The sequence below is a fragment of the Triturus cristatus genome, chromosome 7 (assembly GCF_964204655.1).
Source record: "Triturus cristatus chromosome 7, aTriCri1.1, whole genome shotgun sequence".
NCBI lineage: Eukaryota > Metazoa > Chordata > Amphibia > Caudata > Salamandridae > Triturus > Triturus cristatus.
In genome coordinates, this window is record NC_140590.1 from 1,150,179,990 (window position 1) to 1,150,201,217 (window position 21,228).

Consider the following 21,228-nt stretch of genomic DNA (forward strand, 5'->3'; position numbering starts at 1 on the left):
ACAGTCCATATATTCATGTAAAGGAACATGATATTGTAAATATACCAGATTCACAAATGTGTATGTATAAGTATACACACACACACATTCTCCCTACCCATAACTGATGACTGAGGAAACCATAAATATGCATATGCATCCCAGCCTAACCTAAGAGACTGGTGGCAGCATAATAGTTCAAGGCATGCCCCAGCACAACCGAAGAGGTCAGAGGCAGTATATTAGACATGGAGTGAAGTAAAAGCCCAGGGATGGTGTCAAAAATCAAACTTAGAGATTGGGATCCAATCAGGTCCACTAGACCTGCGGCACTGTCTCAGCCCAAGAGAATGCTTGCAGAGGTCACACCCAAACTAATGGATGTGAGGCGGCATTCTACACAGAATATGCGGGCAATCAAGGACACTGCTAGGAAAGAGAGGATCCTAATCCATGAGCGCAAGGTAGGAGGGGTGGATATTTCAGCCACGCAACATGGACAGAATGCAGCCTAAAAGGTCTTGCAAGACTGGTGCCCTGGAAAGCATTTCCAGACCTGCCAGAAGAGAAAGACAGATAGTAGCTACGGTACAATTTCTCACTACTGGTGGCTCAGCTTTTGAATTCGTTGTACCCACCCCTGAACTGCCCTCATCCATAGCGGACTGAGACATCTCCCCAAGGCTGTATTCTCCTCCAGGTGATGTGGATTCTAAAGGGGAGCGTCCCATAGTCACAGTCACTCTTCTTGGCATGTTCTTAATAGCCTGGCGAGCTGAAAGAGAAAAGAGCAAAAGGTTAAAAGATGCCATGAGCATCAAGGCAGGCTTCCTCACAAACCTGGACTGTGCCAAAAAGCATTGCTCCATCACTGTGGCAATAGCATACCCTACACCAACCAGTGTTTAACCATGCCAACAAATCAAAATCTATCCAAATTGCAAACGGTCCAAAACAGAGAGAGAAAAAAGGACCACACTAAGTACAAGCAAAATATGATCCATTCACAATCAAACCAAATTATGAGCCAATCATAATCCAATTCAAATATGAGCCAACCTGGAATCAACCAAAAGAGAACAACCATAAATTAAACTAAATTAGGGTGGTGTGACATTGACAAGCAACATGGCGGAGGTGATTTGATAATGCTTGTAGGAAAGTGCCCCTTTTTAACATGGTTAACCCCACTTTTGTCTGGTATTTGATGCAATTTTGTCAGAAGTGGACTAGGTTCCTGCTATCAAGGTCCCCAGTGCCAGATCTCTTTCCTTAAAACAGTACAATTGTTCCCCAGTTGGCAATACCTTTAGCACCCCTGGCAAGTTCCTAGTAAATGGTACCCCTGGCACCTAGGGCAAGAAGGCTAAAGAGGAGTACCTAAGGGATACAGCATGTATTATGCCACACTAATGGACCCCTCAGCACACTCATGCAAACTTCCATTGCAGGCTTCGTGACATGGTGCAGAGAAAAGTGAAGACACGACATGGCACACCTCCTGTGTTTCATGGCTGCAGACACTGCATGCAGTATAGGTAAGTCACACCTACGGCAGGCCTTACTGCCCTAAGGCAGGGTTTGCACTATAGTGCATGTGTGTTTTTGGTGGAATTAAGCTCACTGGGTGAGGGTTATGCCCTCTTCCCATAGAAAGTGGTCATATAGGGGGTGTAGTCCCCCTAAAGTTAAGTAGCCCACTGGCTACTACCTGTCACTCCCCTTAACGCCCCTAAATTGAGTATTTACGAGGGTCCCCTGATGCCAGGCACTCCGATTCAACGGATACAGAAGAAGAGGACAAAGAAGAACTGCGAGTCAATGAAAACTGAAGACTGGTGTGGACCATGGCACGAAATCCTGCCTGCACCAGTCTCGACAATCGCGACCGAGTGACTGGTCCTCCAGCTGAGCAACTACCATGAAGCCCAGAAGACTGTCAGCCCTTCGCAAACTGCCAGCAATCTCCCTTGAAATAGAGAAGCTACTCCCCTGGAGTCTGCAGGCACCGAACAAGCAGAGTCTGGTTTACCGTGTTGCCGCTCCCTGTCCAGCCCGATGCAGCAGCTCCCTAGGAAGAGATACCTGTGATCCTGAAGGTCAGATCTGTCTCCATATTGAGTGAAAGGACACCAGGACCTACCGAAGCAACACAGCACCAATACCTGGGATACCAGAACCCCTTGCAGTAACCAGGCCTGTTTAAGGCCAGTCAGGACTCTAACAACACCGAGAACAAGGAGCCATCGAGGGACATTTGCACCGCAGAGACCCACTTCCAGAGTGGCCCAGAAATCTCGATTTCTGCCCCTTCACCAGGGGACACCGACAACCGCACAGACCTAGAACGCACAGAGCCCAGCCGTCTTATCCACTCTGCACCCGAGCACCCCAGCCTGGGTACTGACAAACCGGTTGTGTCAACTTGCTCTCAGGACCCTTGTGACCGGAGCCCCTCATTGGGGGCTCCCAGACTTGTCCCCAAGTCCCCCGTTGCAGCCTGCTTCTAGGTCGCCCCCCTTTTTTTGACCAGCGTAGTGCGCAAAGTCACCAACACGACCTGCATCTCTGCACCATGATGCCCCAGGGCAGGTAATGAGTAACTGCTGGTGGTAGTTTGGACCTTCATCCCACACAACCCTAAGTCCCAAAGGAGACCTCCAGAAACCAAAATAACGGTATGCAACATATGGCTTTGTTCCTATAGGAAAGCATTGCTGCGTAAAGACGCATTTAAGTGAACTGCTTACTTACCCCTGAAATTCAATATCTAAAAATGTACTTACTTGATAACAAAGTTCTTGGTATCGAAATGCATGTACAAATACGATTTATTTTTCTCCAAATTGGTCTTTGTTTATTCTTGACTGTGTGTCTCATTTATTGCCTCTCTTGAGTACAACAAATGCTTAGCACTATCCTCTGATAAGCCTTAACTGCTAGGAAGCTGGCTTATTATGTGGTGATGCCACTGTACTGGCACACCATGCAAAAGTCCAGACGACCCTTATTTGTTTTACAGGGCTTTCTTTAATATTCCCAAGTGCTCCATTTGTGGTAGTATGGTCGAGCAGCTTAGGCTAATCAGCAGGGAGTGTAAAGCATTTATTGCACACAGTCAATAAATGGTTCACACACTCAAGGAGAAATCGGAGAACAATATAAAACAAGCATTTGCAATGCAATAGGTCTCGCATTTATAAGAGTTTGAGCTATTGGCATTGTAAAATTACAATGCCTTTTATTTATGTTTTGGTTTTAAAACAAATAAAAGGCATTGTCATTTACAATGTCAGTAGCATAAACTTGCATAAAAGCAGTGTGTGGAGTGCAGCAGTGTGCGGCATGCAGCAGTGTGCGGCGTGCAGCAGTGTGTGGCGTGCAGCAGTGTGTGGCGTGCAGCAGTGTGAGGCGTGCAGCAGTGTGTGGCGTGCAGCAGTGTGTGGCGTGCAGCAGTGTTTCGTGTAGCAGTGTGAGGCATGCAGCACTGTGTGGCGTGCAGCAGTGTGCGGCGTGCAGCAGTGTGCTGCGTGCAGCAGTGTCGTGCAGCATGCAGCAGTGAGTAATGCAGCGGCGTGCAGCAGTGTGAGGCATGCAGCAGTGTGCGGCGTGCAGCAGTGTGCGGCGTGCAGCAGTGTGTGGCGTGCAGCAGTGTTTTGTGTAGCATTGTGCGGCGTGCAGCAGTGTGTGGCATGCAGCAGTGTGTGGCGTACAGCAGTGTGTGGCGTGCAGCAGTGTGTGGCGTGCAGCAGTGTTTCGTGTAGCAATGTGCGGCGTGCGGCAGTGTGCGGCGTGCAGCAGTGTGTGGCGTGCAGCAGTGTGTGGCGTGCAGTGGCATGCAGCAGTGTGTGGCGTGCAGCAGTGTGTGGCGTGTAGCAGTGTGCGGTGTGCATCAGTGTGCGGCGTGCATCAGTGTACGGCGTGCAGCAGAGTGAGGCGTGCAGCAGTGTGAGGCGTGCAGCAGTGTGAGGCGTGCAGCAGTGTGAGGCGTGCAGCAGTGTGTGGCGTGCAGCAGTGTGAGGCGTGCAGCAGTGTGAGGCGTGCAGCAGTGTGAGGCGTGCAGCAGTGTGCGGCGTGCAGCAGTGTGCTGCGTGCAGCAGTGTCGTGCAGCATGCAGCAGTAAGTAATGCAGCGGCGTGCAGCAGTGTGAGGCGTGCAGCAATGTGCGGCATGCAGCAGTGTGTGCCGTGCAGCAGTGTGTGGCGTGCAGCAGTGTGTGGCGTGCAGCAGTGTTTCGTGTAGCATTGTGCGGCGTGCAGCAGTGTGTGGCGTACAGCAGTGTGTGACGTGCAGCAGTGTGTGGCATGCAGCAGTGTGTGGCGTGCAGCAGTGTTTCGTGTAGCAATGTGCGGCGTGCGGCAGTGTGCGGCGTGCAGCAGTGTGCGGCGTGCAGCAGTGTGTGGCGTGCAGCAGTGTGTGGCGTGCAGTGGCATGCAGCAGTGTGTGGCGTGCAGCAGTGTGTGGCGTGGAGCAGTGTGCGGTGTGCATCAGTGTGCGGCGTGCATCAGTGTGCGGTGTGCAGCAGTGTGAGGCGTGCAGCAGTGTGAGGCGTGCAGCAGTGTGAGGCGTGCAGCAGTGTGAGGCGTGCAGCAGTGTGTGGCGTGCAGCAGTGTGAGGCGTGCAGCAGTGTTTCGTGTGGCAGTGTGAGGCATGCAGCAGTGTGCGGCATGCAGCAGTGTGCGGCGTGCAGCAGTGTGTAATGCAGCAGTGTGTAATGCAGCAGTGTGTGGCGTGCGGTAGTGTGCGGCGTGCAGCAGTGTGCGGCGTACAGCAGTGTGTGGCGTGCAGCAGTGTGTGGCGTGCAGCAGTGTGTGGCGTAGTTTGTAAACAACAAGAAAAGCGGACATCAAAGGAAGGGTGGGAGGGAACGAGCATATGGGGTGTGAGTTATAACGAAAGTTAATTGTTGTAAGAGGGGATGCAGGAAGTGAGGCCGAGCGCGCGCTGGCGAAAGCAGTCTGCTGCTTTCAAGTCCGATGCCAGATGCCAGCTTCGCGCTTGAATGCCTCACATGCACTGGCCATAAACCGCATTCCTAAGGTCTTGTGTTCCTTACTAAATCTCTCTGAATGCGTGAGGCGGCGCACGCGCAGGAAGTAGCTGGTGGCAAATGGAATGCACGTGGTTGTGCGCGTAACCGCCACCCGATCCGCCTGGGAAGCCTTTGGGAGCATTTTCTGAAGCCCCTACATAAGTCTCACTGAGCGATCGCTTACACAATAGCCAGGCGAGACCTAAAAAGGACACCCAGACCTTTAGAATAACTTTAGTACATTAAGAGATATCGATTTTAGAAGCAAATAGCATAATTGTTCAAATAACGATTTCGAGGCATGAGCCTCGAACAATACAATGTTAACTTATGGGAGGAAAACTCATGTAGCAAAACGGTCCTTGCAGTCAGAGTTCAGAGGTGGGACTTTAAGTGCTAGGGGGCCAAGGCCCAAAGTACCAACAGAAGTTTCATTTTACCTGCCCTGGTATGTCCGGGTGCAGAGGTAGTGGTCAGGATGGTAGCCTCAAGCGCTACCACGGTAAGGTCAGGGAACCTGAAACAAAAAGGCTGCAATGGGGGACTTGGATGTATGTTTGGCTGACCCCAAAGGGGGGTTCAGGTCAGGGAGACCCCTAGGCCAAGGAAACTCAGTCAGAAGTCGTGAATCTGGACTGTGGGACTCAGTGCAGAGGTGCTTGGCTGGCTGGCCACTTGCGTTAGAGACTCTCACAGTTGTTGGTACACCTGTAGAGGGGAGAAAACAAGACAGCAGGGCCACTCTAATCGTGGGTCTCAAAGGTCCCTCATCGTACCGGAAGGCTATCAAGGAAGTGGTGTCCGGGCTGGATGAAGAACAAGCCTTGGCTGGTGCAAGTGTCCCAGTACCCAGGTTATTTGTGTTGCGGAGAGGAGGACTCCTGGAGGGTATAGTGTCTCGAAACTCGACAGAGAGACGGGGCTGATCTCCTACAGCCACAAAAACCTCCTCCTGATGTGTTGCTTCGCCCGTGGGCCCGATGGCCAACAACACTGTGAAATGGGCAGATGCAAGGGGATGCCTCCTCCACCCCGAGGGAGATGCTATGGTTGTCAAAGTGTTAGGAAGTCCTCCAACTGTTGGGGAGGATGCACAGCCATAGGACACGTCGGGTCTATGCAATTTTAAAGGATAAAGTAGCAAAGCAGGGTTTGGTGGCGGGTTCTGTGCAGGTGCTTGGTTTTCGCGGTGTTGTCCCTTCTTTGTCCTTCTTCTGTTCCCAGGTAATCGAATCTGTTGGTCTGGTGTCCGGGGGCCACCTAAATATTCAATTTAGGGCCATTTAGGGGAGCATATGGTAGTAGCCAATGGGCTACCTATCACTAGGGTGACTACACCCCATATGTGATCACTTCCTGTGGGGAGTGGACATACTCCTAAACCAGAAGTCTCTATTTTCACTAAAAATAAAATGGTGAGACCCTTCTCTGGCTGTTCCCTTCAGGTAGCCTACCTTAGGGTTGTGACTAGCCTATGAGCAGGGCTCGAGTCGGGGTACCACGCGGGTGGACGGCGTCCCCCCACTTATTTTGCCGGGAGCTCGATAACTGGAGCAAATGGAGCCACACATTCACTTTTTGGCCTCTCTGGGGTGAGATCGGAGCTCATTCAGAACGCTGCTCACGCGCTGGCTTCTCTGATGCAATCGCATCTAAGGGGTGAGCGAGGGGAGGCAATGAGTCTGATGGTGCAAGCCACCTTTCGTGACGTCACTTCCGGTCATGATGTCAGCGTCCCCCCACTTCTTTTTTTAGGACTTGTGCCCTGCCTATGAGTGAAACATGTCTCCTGAATATCTAATTTCCCACCTGCTCTGGTGCCAAATGGACTGCATGGGATAGTGTTCCCGAGGTCTGGGGGAACTGGGGGTTGCAAGTCAAAGGCAGCAGAGGCTTTGAAGCCTCTGGCCTTGATATGCTAAATTGCTAACCATCCTGCGGGAGAAGGTAAGAACACCTTCTGCCGAGTAGGCATTGTTCCTGGCCTCTGAGAACGCGGGATTTCCCTTGCAGGGGGCCAGAAACCCATGTGTGGTAGAAGGCTGGAAGATACCAGTCAGCCAACACACTAAGGGCACGATTACGAGTTTCGGTAGTGGAGCCATGGGACTCCATGGCACGCAGCGCACCATCGAATCTGCCGCCCGCCAGATTACACATTATTTGAAGTCTGGCGGGTGGCGTGGTGTTCCCAGGGCAGTGCCTCTTTCAAAGGTCGCGGTGCCTTTGAAAAAGGAACCGCAATGGAAACGACGCACAAGGTTCCTGCATGGCATGGACTGAAAAGTACACAGAAGGGCACATGTTATACCTCCTTGTGTGCATGCACAAGCGGAGGAGGCACAGAAGGCCCCCTTTGCTTCCTCTCTGCCAGGGTTGACATGGAGTAGAAACCTTCATGTCACTGCCGGCAGAGAGGAAACTCGTAATATGCTTGGTCCTGCCAAGCATATTGCAGCCTCTGGCTGCCGCTCCACCTCCAGGGAATGGCCATTTCCTAACCGCATCGGCGGTCCCAGGGCAGTTCGTCCACTCAACTCGTAATTGGGCGGTCAGACTGCCGGTGCAGCGGTAGCTAGACCGTCACCAAAGCACCACCACGGGTCCGGCGGTCCTCAGACCGCCAGAATTGTAATTTGGCCCCAAGTGAGTAGCAGAGTTAGTGGTGGCACCTCTGAGGTGCCCTCTGGGTGCATGTCCTTATAAATCTGATACTGGCATCAGTGCAGATTTATTAAGACAAGGTGTTTGATACCAAACACCATTATTTTCAGTGAAGCGATCATGAGGCTGAGTAACTTGTAATGACCAGGGCCCAGTACATGTTCTTACAATGGCTTCCTGAAGACTTGCAATGCCTAGCAATGGAACTAGGCATTACAGGGGCACATGTGCTCAGGCACACGTGCCCTCACATGTAATATATTGCAGCCTGCCTTAGGGCTCTAAAGGCCTGCTGTAAGGTTGACTTACATATAGTACATGCAGTGTGCTTGGGGATTGCACAAAGGGAGTGGGAAATGAAATTTCTGAATGATTTGCACCATTTTTGGCAGTCGGTGTGCAGTTTGAGTGTGGGTCCCCGTGGGTGGTACAATATATGCCGCAGTCCTTGGAGACCCTCTTTAGTACCCATGCCCTAGGCACCAGGGGTAATATTTACCAGGGGTAGGAAGCTGGCTCTCTATATAGTTGACCAGTTGGCTGACAGAGGCACAAATGATAACCAAATGCTCTCTTGTGCGGGAGTACAGTTAGGCCTATTAGACGGTAGTGCTAAGCATTAATTGCACACACAAAGGCAGTAAGTGAAACACACAATAAAGAAATCTGCAACTTACGGGACCCGTCTCCATGATTTAAGGTGAATATGGGGCAAGATCCAAAGCCACACCAACAGATCACTTCGGGAGGCTCTGGGACATCCTGGTGCAGAGGTGTGTTATGGCGTCAGGTCAGAGAGAGGATGGGACTGGGGGAACCCGGCGGGAGGGGGCAGGGTGCTCAACCCTTAAGATGTCTGGGCACATAGGGACACCGTTGGACCTGGAGGAGCACGGTTGACCTCTTCCTGGGCGGCTGCAACATCGGTAGCCCCAGTAGGCGGCAGGATGGTGAAACAGCCCTTGCAGGGGAGTAGCTCCTCTACTTCAAGGGAGTTCTCTGGCGAATTGCGAAGCACTGGCAGCCCTCCGGGTTTATTGGCATCTGCACAGCAGCAGGACGAGTCTGTTTCTCCATGAGGGTCGGTTGCAGCAGGCAGGCTGATAGGGATGGCGCCAAGTCAGTCATGCTCCTCTATTCTCGGGTCAGTAAACTTTTAAGTCCACTTATTCTTTTGGTCCGTCAAATTATAAGTCCTGGCGTCAGGGGTGCCACCTAAATTACTGTATTTAGGGGTGTTAAAGAGAGTGTCAGGTAGTAGCCAATTGGCTACCTACCTTTAGGGTGACTACATCCTCTATATGACTACTTCATAACACTGACCCCAAAAAGACCGAATTCCACCAAAAACCAGGATGGTGGAATTTTCCTAGTCGTGTTTACTTCAGGAAGCTACCTTTGGGGTGGTACTCGCCTGAGGGTGAACACGCCTCCTGACTAGCTCATTTTCCACCAGTCCTGGTGCCAAATGGGCCCTGAGCAGAGGGTGGTATTTCACATCTGGGGGAGGCCAGGGTTGCATATCAGAGACGATAGAGACTTTTCATGTATCCTGCCATGCTATGCAAATTACTAGTCATCCTGCTTGAAGGAGGTGACAACACCTCCAGCCAGAGCTGGTTTTGTTTCCGACTTCAGAGAGCGTGGACTTTCACCTCCAGGGGGTCAGAAACACATCTGTGGTGGCAGGCTGGACAGGACCAGTCAACCAACACACTAGAGGTCTGTACGTTTTCAGGGAGTACCTCTAAGTTACCATCTGGGTGAATGCATTAATAAATCCATCACTGGAATCAGTGTGGGTTTATTAATATGAGGTGTTTGATACCAAATACCATAGGTTTCTGGGATGCCATTATGTTGCTGGGAAACTCATTATGACCAGTGCCCAGTACATGCCTTAAGATGGCTTCCCTGTTCACTTGTACTGTCTTGTACTGTCAGTAAAGCAACTGGCCGGCACAGGGGCATATCTGCTCATGCAGATATGTCCTGAAATGTAACATGTAATACAGCCTAAGGGCAGTAAGGCCTGCTGTAGGGGTGACTTACAAGTACCACATGCAGTGTTAGAGGACATGACACCCAGGGATGTGTGACATGTCATGTTTTCATTGTTGTCTGTACCAATACACTCAGCCTGCAATGGCAGTCTTTCATGCACTTAGTGAGGGGTCCCTTAGGGTAACACAATTTGTGCTGCAGCCCTTAGGGACCATCTTTAGTTCCTCAGACCCTAGGTACCAGGGTACCATTTAGGCATTTACAGAGGGTGCTAAAGGCTTTGCCGATTGGGGGAACAATTGTAGTTTTGGGAAAAAGCTCTGGCACAGGGGGCCTGGTTAGCAGGAACCCAGTGTACATTCAGTCAAAATCCCAACATTTACCAGGCAAAAAGTGGAGGTGACCATGTCAAAAAGGGGCACTTATCTACACAAGGGGTGGCTGGAAAAAAGGGGAATACGTATAGCAATACGGTAACGGTTTGTGGAGGAGTAATCAGGGGTCTAAAAAGGAGTAGGTTAGGGAGGAACATGCTAATACAAAACACCCACACACAAAAGAGGAAGATATAGGTCTTTAATTACTTTTGCTCTGAGTACTCCTCCCCAAAATGTTTTGATGTCGGCCGTCTCCAAAACTTTCTGGATAGAGGTAGGGGAGTGGGAGGGGCGGGGCAGGGCTGAGCGCAGGGGGACAGGCTTGCGAGATCATTTAAGGCGCACATTATCAGTAGCTCAATATTCCACACTAAATGTGAGACTTATAAAATAGCAAATACATAAACTTTGCCCCTTGTTAAACCCATCCATCCTGCTTTCTGCCATCTCTATGAGGCCTAAGCCAAGGTGTCTCCTCTGCTTCAATTTTCACCTCTTTTGGGCAACTGGTCTGATGCTCAAAGCAACACTGGCACAGCAAGGGTGCACTGAGCCCTAATACAAGAAATAAAATGACAGTACAAAATTCATAATAGAGGTATAGCTGGGCCCTCACACCCCAGGAGTCCAGCTCCACCGCTCCTGCAGCACCAATGAAACCTACTCCTCTGCCCACTCAACTGGGTCATCAATCCTAGGCCTGAGGCCCAAAGAAGACTGTCTGCCCCTGTATATAATAAAAGGGAAAAAAATACCACATCTCGCCCTTTTGTTGCTTGGGAACTGTTCCCTGCGCAGCAAGGGTGATCTGGGCCCTAATGCTAACAAGGAAAATGGCTTCCCACGTCCCTTTGTGCTAGTAACAGATCCGTAATTGTAGTGAAGTGGACACCCACACCATTGCCCTAGAGCCAGTGCACCTGCTGCACTAATGGTAGTGGTGGCCCATTAAAAATAAAATAACCTTGCATTTCTCAACTTCTTCTTCAGGGCACCTCTATCAGGATGTGGGGAAGCTGTCTTTACCATATGCAAACAATACAAATTAGACCCCACAAGTCGCCCCCTCTCTGGGCTATCTCTTTGAGGTTATATATGGATTTCGCTCTTTCTTCTTTCTCTTTGGCCATTACTCTGAGGTCCCAAGGGTCTGGACAATCAGGAGTGGGAATATGACCCTTGTGGCTTCCTCTTCCCTGACATCCCTTAACTCACCTGAAAGGACATCTGCATGTAAACAGAGGTAGACGTTGGCATGGTATGGGGCAACGGAGAGCAGGGCAGCAAGATAGCTGCCAATGAGTGAGGTTCTGCCAGCCTGGAGAATAATCCAACATTTCTCCAAACAGGGGCCTGGCATCGATGCACTCCAGCACCGGATCTGCCTTAATGGACATCGAAACAGAGGCTGTTGTGACGGACGACCCTACAGAAGCTGGCAGAGCAGATGAACGACTGAGGCCGGGGTCCTGTAAGGTGGATCGAGAATAAGGCCTGCTGATGCCAGGCACTGCGGTCCACTAAGGATGCTCCCTCCTGTGACTGCCACTGTGCCCTCTGCCCTGCAGTACTGACAACTGAGCAGCCGGGTGTGGATCTGGAGCAGATTGACGCAGCAAGATCCCCCAAAGAAGTAAGGGCCAATGCGGCTGTGGGGAGGAGAGGCGGTGAGGGGGCCCCTTGTTGCCTATTATGTTTAAGCCTGCTCGGGCCCTTGGGGGACCCAGTGCATGGCAGGGCCTTCACAACTGCTGCACAGCACACTGTTCCCGTTGCCTGTAGCTGTCACCGATCACCCCCTTACTGCACGTCTTGGGGGCCGACTGTGTTCTGCGGGGCTGCAGCTCCTAAGTAGAAGTGCATAGACTGCTACACGCCACAGGGTGACCCAACACCACAGCACCCACATTTACCCACCTACACAACTCCCGTGAACTCTGTGCTGCTCGCTGGCCTGACGATGGGGAAACTGGACAAGCACCAGGCCAAGTTGGTCTTCAGTAAGAGGCGAACCCAAAGAACCATGGAAGATGACACCTTGTGAGAGCCTGCTCCCAATAGGAGTCTAGGCAACACACCTAGTGCACTGGAATTCAAAGATCTGCTTGTGGTGGTGCGTAACAGCCTCAAATGCATAGAATCCAAAACTGAAACGCTGACGTACCAACTTGACCGCATGGGCAACCCCCTTGACAAACACAACGAGTGCCTGGCCCAGCTGGGACAACATGTCTGATTCGGAATATGCAGTGATGTGCAAATTCTACATATGGAAAAGGTTCTTACGGTAATTAGAGCAAAACATTTGGATTTGGAGGCATGCTCCCGACACTATAATATTAGAATCCTGGGCCTTCCAGAATCCACTGCCATAGCCATAGTAGAGGACTACAAAGATCCCTTCTCTGAGCCCTATCTGGGGTCTTGGTATCAGGGGGTCCCCTAAATACTCAATTCAGGGGTGTTAAGGGGATTGAGGAGTAGTAGCCAATGGGCTACTTACCCCTGGGGTCACTACACCCCCTAAATGACCACTTCCGTTGTTGAGTGGGCATCACCCTGTCCCAGAATTCCTAATTCCAACACACACAAGATGGTGGAATTCCTAACTTAGTGTTTACTTTAAGCTGGTCACCCTAGAGGTGTGTCCGGCCTGGTAGTGCAACACGCCTCTTGCATTGCTAATTTTCCCGCATATCCTAATGCCAGCTGGGCCCAGGGCAGGGGGTGGCATTTCCCCTGTCTGCGGAAGCCTTGGGTTGCATATTAAGGGCGACAGAGGCCTGTGAAGCTTCCAACCTTGATATGCTAATTTACCAGAGGTGCAGAGAGCCAGGACACTTCTCTGATTAAGTGTGCTATACAAGTTCCCCATACATACATACAGATGCAGTCATTTTGGCATGACACACAAGTGTGTCATGTCACATTTGCACTCATGGTTTGCACCATTGTCACGCAGCCTGCAATGGCAGTCTGTGTGGAATTTGTATGTGGGCCCCCTAGGGTAGCATAAGATATACTGCAGCCCTTAGCGACCCTGATTAACACCCATGCCCTAGGTACCTTAGTTACCACTTGCTAGGGACTTAAAGGGGTGCTAAAGTCCTTAGCCAATTGGAGAACAATTCGTTTTTACCTTGTTATAGGGAAGGAGCACTGGCACTGAGGTTTGGTTAGCAGGCCTCAGATCACTGTCAAAAATCAGCATCCACCGTCTCAAGCGAGATGCACGCCATTGGGGAGCGCTACCGCTGACCCTGTTGGGGAAAGCGGCGCTCTTGAAGATGATGGCCTTGCCCCGCTTCGTCTACGTGCTGGAAAACACGCCGTACCAAATACCGCCGGCGTACTTTCGCACAATTGCGGCACAGGTGACTGGTCTCCTGTGGAATAATGGGCCGGCACGTATTGCCAGTCCAAACTGACCCGCGGTTGGTACGACGGAGGGATAGCGCTTCCCGACATCCAGCTTTATTACTGGGCAGCACAGCTGAAGGTTATCAACCAATGGCTCCACGTCTCACAATCCGACCCGCATTTAAGGCGGACAGGGACATACTGGGAACAAGGGGTATGTTAGCGCCCTTGTACGACGGGAGGCTAACCCAGGAATTGTTTGGCCCTCTGAAGCAGACCGTGGCCATATGGCACGCGGCCCAGACTAGGCTGGGGTGGAGAGGAGTTATGACCGAGCTCACGCCTCTGTGGGATACGAAGCGGCTTGGGAGGCTTAGGAACAGCAAGGGCTTCGATAATTAGGATGATATCGGAATTTCCACGGTGGGCGACATGTGGCATGGGGATGCAGTAGTTCCCTTCACACGCCTGTAACAACAATACGAACTGGCGCCTTCGGAATGGGTCCGATATACGCAAATTAAACACGCCTTACTATCGAAACTAGAGCCCGGCACTGCAGTTCCAGAGGCATCGCCAATGGAGGACAGGTTGCTAACAGATTACATGCCAAAAAAGGCCACATCCCTCACGTACCGTAAGCTAATAAATAACCTGCCGGACCCTATGGGACCCTTGCATGAGAAATGGTCCGGCGATGTAGGAGAATTTGACGACCCGGAATGGCGGGATGCATTGGCGTCACCACGGGAGGCGGGGATACCTTCTAGGCTTAGGTTGGTGCAGCTCCGGATTCTCCATCGTTCATATTACACCAGACACACTCTACACAGAATAGGTAGGGCTCCGCACCCACTCTGCTTACGTGGCTGCGGGGAGGAGGGTACCTTCTTTCACATCATATGGGAGTGCCCCATAATCCAAGAATACTGGAGGCGGGTGATGCGGACGCTATCCCAGTCGGGGGGAGTGTCGCTGGTGCCGGAGCCTAAGCGATGCCTGCTAAATGTGTGGGAACCTAATGACCTTAGCCGCCAGGATCAGAGCTGGGCTACGCTGGGGATTGTGATAGCTAAACGGAACATAGCCCAAAAATGGGGTACGGGGGAGGTGCCGTTGCTGTCTGTATGGGGAAGGGACATGGATAGGGCTATGCTGGCTGAGCGATCAGTGTTCATCAGGCGGGGGTGCCCCCGAAAATGGGATAAAGTGTGGGGGGCATGGAATAAATATAGAGGGGACAAATGCGAACCACCATTAATGCAAGAAGATGAAGCCTCTGACTCTGACTGATGAGAGGGATTTTGAGACGAACTTTCGGGGTGTGGATGTCAGAAAAGGAAAACTGCGCAGGAGTGCTACTGAGGGGTGGGATGTAACGTCCAGTGCGAAATTGTTATATGATGCGGCACAATTATGTACTCGAATACTAATGCAATGTACTGTTATAATCAAAAATAATAAAATTATTTAAAAAAAAAAAAAATCAGCATCCACTAGATAAAAAGGCAGCATAAAGTGGGGGGACAACTGCAACAAAGCACAGTTTCCTACACTGACCTGGAACATCCGAGGGTTGAACAATTCAAGAAAAGTGAGACAAACGTCTGCTTATCTTTGACAGCACAATGTGGCCATCGCACTACTGCAAGAGATCCACCTTACAGAGCACATAAAGAAGCGGATGCGTTTCGGGTGGCTCTTGGAGGCACACATCTCCACATACTCAGCCTTTGCGCAGGGGGCGGCTGCGATTTTCAGGAGAGGGCTTCAGTGGTGGACGATGGAGTCGCTGAAGGACAGAGAGGACAGATATGTGATTTTAGATCAGAGCGTCACAACTACCTGTGTTTACGGTCCAAATGTTGACTCCCTGGACATTATTTGCAGAAATATGGGAAAACATAATTGCCCTGGGTCACTCAACAGTGATATGGGGGGAGGGTGACTTTAATGTCACCCTAGACCTTCAGACTGACAGATTCCACTCCAACTGGCAACCGCATTCCCTTGCTGCAGGGCAGAGACAATCCCCCCTGAATTACCATGATTAAGTTGACACCATGGACACAAATAGATTATTAGCTCACCACTAGACATATTTGCGGGTGCACTGTAGGCGTTGAGCAGTTAGCCAGACCCTCTTGGACCACGTGCTGGCGGTCCTGATTCTGTCATGGGGGGCTCTACTTAATGCTTCTTCACCTAGCTACTCCCCCAGAACGCACTCAGTGACACCCTCTTTAACAATGAGATTTGTAGCCCTATCACTTAATACTTAACACACAACGCCAACATGGTTGACTCTCCTGGAGTGCTATGGGAGGTCTTTAAGGTGTACATTTGTGGAATAAGCATATCTAAGCAGTCCAGCATTCTTCACGACCTGTGCACACGCTTCCACACACTGGAGCGTGAGGTCTGTCAACTCAAACTATGCTACTTTAACACTGCAGACACGCAATTCCTAGTGCAGTTCCGAAACAAACAGTTGGATTATGAAGATAGCCCAGGAAAGTGGAGTCCCCCTTCTGCACACGGAGCCAACCACACGCCTCTTTGCGGAGTATGACAGAACAGGCAGGACCATTGCAGCCCTGCTCAAAAAGCAATGGAGTAGCTTGTACACCACCAACTACTAAATCCCACTGGGGAACCTCAATACTCCTCAGAGGGCATTTCCCTGACTATACTCCGATTCTATGCCACACTAACACCTCCCAGGGTGACGTGCCACCTGACAGACTCATGGACTACTTTGACTCCATACAACTACTCTGGCTTTACAGTAGCCACAGACTTTACTTAGACACCCCCTTTACCACGGATGATATTATTCAGGGCATCCAAAGCATGATCGGAGGAAAGACCCCTGGCAAGGACGGCTTGACAGCCCAATTCTACAAGGAGTACGCAGAGGAGCTGGCACCCCACCTGCTGCCAATGTATGAGGGGACCGTAAACCGCCTACCTGTCAGTAAGGGAAGCCCTTATAGTTATGCTCCTAAAACCTGAAAACACCCAATAATATGACTATCAATGATAAACATGACAAAAACATTCTGGCCAAAATGCTCGCCGCGCGCATCCTGCACCTCCTCTCTCAAAGTGTGAATGCAGACCAAGCTGGCTCCGTCTCTGGCCGCTCAACAACCTACAACCTCTGCCCCCTCTTCGCCTTACTCCACTACTAAAGCCATTGCTTTCAGCGTTAGTAGCGTTCCTTGATGCAACAAAAGCTTTTGACTCATTGTAGTGGCCTTATCTGTTTGCGCACTTAGGGCATATTAGCTTCAGCCTCTGTTTTTGCCAATGGATCAAGCTCCTGTACATACTTCCAACCGTCAGACTCTATATTAATGGAGAAGTCACGGATCCCATCGCTATAAATAAAGGCACCAGGCAGAGTTGTCCACTCTCCCCGATCCTCTACACCATTGCCATGGAGCCGTCTGCCCGCCTGCAGCAGAACCACACTGAGCATGGTCTAAACTAAAAGGCACATGGGCTGGTGGTCTCCATGCATACGGACCACATAACCATATACATAAGGGACCAAGCCATAAACCTCAGCCCAAACTTTCTATTCCTTGCAGCGTTGGCTGGAATTGCTGTTAACTGGTTGAAGTCGACCATCTTCCCACTCACAGAGTGCACAGAACACTTCCCAAATGAATATCCTCTTGAGTGGGCAGAAGAGAAGGTCTGGTACCTCGTGATCCAGATCAGCAGGGACATTACACAAGTCTGGTGAGAAAACTATGGTAGGGCGGAGGAGTGGCTGGAGGAGCGCGCTCCAGTGTGGGCTAGATTGGCACTGTCACTCACCAAGAGCATCGCCATTGCTAAAATGGGGGTGCTGCCCAAAATCCTTTACTTGTTTGTGAACATCCCTAGCCCGCTCACTGGGGAGTTCCTTACTCAAGTTCAGTCTTTTTTTATTCAAGTGGTGTGGGCGGGCTGGCAGCCACGACTGACCTTGCGAGGTAGTGACTTTGCCCTTCGAGGGGGGGACATGTGTGCCCCAATATTGAATTATACTATTTATGTGCACAGGCACACTACGCATGCCACTGGATACACCACATCCGATACCTGCCCCAGGCTGCAATAGAGGCAGAAAACGCAATTGCATGCCCCCTGCACAGAAGGAATCGACACGATACGATGCACTGTGTGGGCCTGGCATTGCCTCCGCCACAGGTCCCAAATAGGCTGCCTCTATTCTGCTGCCTTCCCAATCAGCCATAACCCTGTACTGTCTATAGCTTGAGATGAATTCGCTAAGTGCCAGCTGCATATGTTATGCCTGGAGACAATGGGGGACCTCTACCCAAAAGGTGGATTCCTATCCCTGGAAGACCTGAAGGTCCCCGCCTGCTTCACACTGCTAGACATGCTCTCATATTACAGATTGCGTAGAGCCTGCAGGGCCGCACACAGCTCCTTTCCCCACCTGTGCACCACAATGCAAGCTGTAGATGGTGTACTCTCCCTTAAGAGACTGATCACACGCTAATATTCCACTATGCAAGACAAGAGTACAGTGCTTAAACCTAGGGCTCTAGTGAAGTGGCAGGCAAACCTAGGGAAGGACCTGATGTAAGAGAAATGGGGGTACTGATGCTCCCAAACTAGCATGCTGTCGCCCAATTATAACCTGAGGCTCATATATATAAAATTCCTGCAACGCATACCACATACATACAGGCCTCTAAAGGATGCTCCTGGCGACTAAGGCACGATGCATGTGCTGGGGAAATGCAGGCCCCGATTTCCGGCACCTTGCACAGGGATGTTCCAAAATAGCTGAGTATTGGACTTGGTGATAGGGGCTCCAATCCCAGGTTGCCACTAGCAGCACTACTGGGATATGTTTGGGACGTCCCGACCAGCACCCACCACCTGACTGCAATGCTGCTACTTATTTCAAAGAGAAAGGGAGCGATACACTGGGGAAGCCGCAGTAGCTCCAAATTAGAATGGTGGCTAAAAGATGGGACCTACTGTCAAGAAAGGCTAGAGGAGTATTGGGTGCTAACGCCAGCGAGAGCCTGTCACCTAAACATTTGGAGCCCCTTCAGCACCTACTTAGCACACCAAGTTGGCCGAGAAACATACTCGCCAATTCAGACCTGCTTGCCTACAATTAGATAAGAAATGCCATAAACGTATGTTTTTTCCTTGTTTCTCTTCTCAACTCATCAGGAGCGTTAGCACACTCATAAAACAAAGAAACACCATCTATGTAAATTTGGGAACTTAGAAGGGTACATTTTGCTTTGTTTTTGTACTAATTATAAAATTTCGAATCTCAAAAACGTTGGCCAGGTGTATGGGATCCAAGGTGCCCATGTGTTTTTATTTTTTTCCAAAAAACTGACCCCATCCCTTTTGCTAAAAATTTAATTAAGTTGAATTTTAATGGGGATCTGGAGGTACATCTTTGTGAGTGTGAAAGGGGGGTGAATTTAAAGTGCTTTAATTTATGGAGACACTTGAAGCACCATGATGGCAAATATTTTGTATTTTTGAGAGGTAATGTAACAATGCTGAGTATTGGAAAGTGTCCTTTTAGTGGGCTTTTATAAATGTCTACACTAGGTACAGTCTAGTTAGCTTATTATATGTATTCTTTTAAAGCACTTGTTTTATCATAGAGACTAAATCATTGTGTGGCAGCTTATCTTATACTGTGCGTAATACAACTTTTAAAAAATGACTTCCATATACACAGTGCTTTCTGTTACATGCTGGGACCTCATTGACCTATGAATACACAAGTCACTATTGTGTGCTGCGCCAACCATGATTTAATTCTGTGACTCTCTGGTCTCACGAACAGAAATCTGCAATGTTTGCATTAATGTAAAAGAGTGCATTTTACATCAATTAATTTAATTTGCATTTATCTTTCATTTCAGATTTGTGCATTCTTTAATATACAGTTTCTGCGAAGGTGAAAAACGAAATTGTTACTTACCAGTAGGCCTGGGCGGTAAATTCCGTTCCGCTTGCGGAATTTGGGTAATTTCGCGTTCCGCAGAGAACACGGAATTGCCCAAAATTCTGTGTTCCGCGGCTTCGCGGAATTTTTTGCTTGTTCACGTTCTCAAAATAAATGTTCGTGAGATATTTCCCCCCGAGCACGCAAACAGCGTTCGCGAACAGGAAAAAAGCATCGCGAACTAGCAATTCCGCGTGTTTGCGGAATTTCTGCGTGCTCGTGGGTATTTTTTACCGTTTCGCGGAGATTTACTTAGCGCGACTATGCAAATTCCGGCCACCCCTACTTACCAGTAGGAGTAGTTTTGCAGCTTGAAGAATTTTCTGGATTCACATGCTGCACATTATTCTGCCATCTAGTGGTTGGGTCCAGAATAGTCTTTGTTTTTTGGTTTGTTTTGGTCGCTGTCGGCCACCATTCAATGCCAGGTACGTCCCCTGTGTGACGTCAGACGGTATCCTGGAGGTCGACGTACGTGGTACCCATCTTCGGATTCTTTTTTCTGTTTTTCTATTGGTAGTCCTTGAGATGGTAATTAAATAAGTGATGTAATCATTTGCTTTCCCACCTTATTGTTTTCCTTGTAGGGGAGGCTGTGTGGGTTGCATGTGAATCCAGAAAATTCTTCAAGCTGCAAAACTACTCCTACTGGTAAGTAACTATTTCGTTTTGCAGATTCTAGATTGTAGATTATTTCTAGATTCACATTCTGTGCATTAGATTACGCAGTTTCTCCCAAGGTTGGGAGGCTGTGATGAGAGGAAGACTTTGTAAACAGGTGTTGAAGGACCGTCTGTCCAATGTGAGCCTTCTTACTCACTTTTATGTCCACACAGTAATGCTTTGTAAAGGTGTGTGGTGATGCCCATTCTGCTGCTGCACAAATAGTGTCAATAGGTGCATTAGCCATGAAAGCTACGGTTGCTCCTTTCTTTCTAGTGAAGTAAGCTGTAGGTCGTATAATCAGTTCTTTTTTGGCATAGGCATAACATGACTAGATGATTTGTACTAACCATCGTGCAATTGTTGCCTTTGTGACTGGTGATCCTGTGTTGGTGTGAGCGTATGCAACAAACAATTGTTTGTTTTGCGTATTAGTTCTGTTCTTTGTAAATAGTAGAGTAACGCCCTCCTTACATCCAGGGTATGGAGACTTTTTTCTGCCTTAGTCTTTGGAGTTTTGAAGAAAATCAGTAGGAGAATATTTTGATCCTAGTGATATTTGGATACTACCTTCGGTATGAAGTGTGGGTTTGTTTTTAAAATCATCTTGTCCTTATGAATTTGAGGGTATGGCTCTTGTATTGTTAGAGCTTGTAACTCACTTACTCTTCATAGGGAAGTAATGGCAATGAGAAAGGCTGTTTTAAAAGTGACGTGTTTTGGCGGCGTGGCCTGAGGTGTCAAGATGGCGGTCGCAGTCTAAGAGTGCTCTGGACCCCTTCGTCATCCGCCTTGAATCCAGCAGACATCGGTACCCATCTGGGACTCCTACCTGGTCACTGTGTGTCCCCGACCGGTGGCGCTGCCCCCCCTGTGTTTCTGGTGCCGGCACGGGGCTTCGAGGCTATCTGGAGCCCGCGGCCCGATGTGGCCGGTCTGTCTCCGCGTGGGCGACCTCCTTACCGGCGGAGTCAAGGCACCTGCTCGAGTGGTGGTGAGGAGGAAAGCCGTGTGACCGGCGGCTTCCGTTGACGCCCGAGCCACACCCGCTGCCCCTATCCTGTGCGAGGCCCTGCGATTGATGGGCGAGACCGGCCCGGAGGCATCCGGTGGGCTCCGATATCAGATCGGCCAGTATATCG

At 50.0% G+C, this 21,228-nt stretch overlaps 1 protein-coding gene across 2 annotated transcripts in view; it reads right to left on the bottom strand.

The window, feature by feature from the left end:
* Positions 1–21,228, bottom strand: part of BRD8 (bromodomain containing 8) — a 716,998-nt gene that overhangs the window by 537,362 nt on the left and 158,408 nt on the right. For both annotated transcript variants that reach the window (XM_085618373.1, XM_085618372.1), the window contains exon 8: positions 618–754. In XM_085618373.1, the coding sequence (XP_085474499.1) occupies positions 618–754 (137 nt within the window). The remainder of the gene's footprint in view (positions 1–617; positions 755–21,228) is intronic.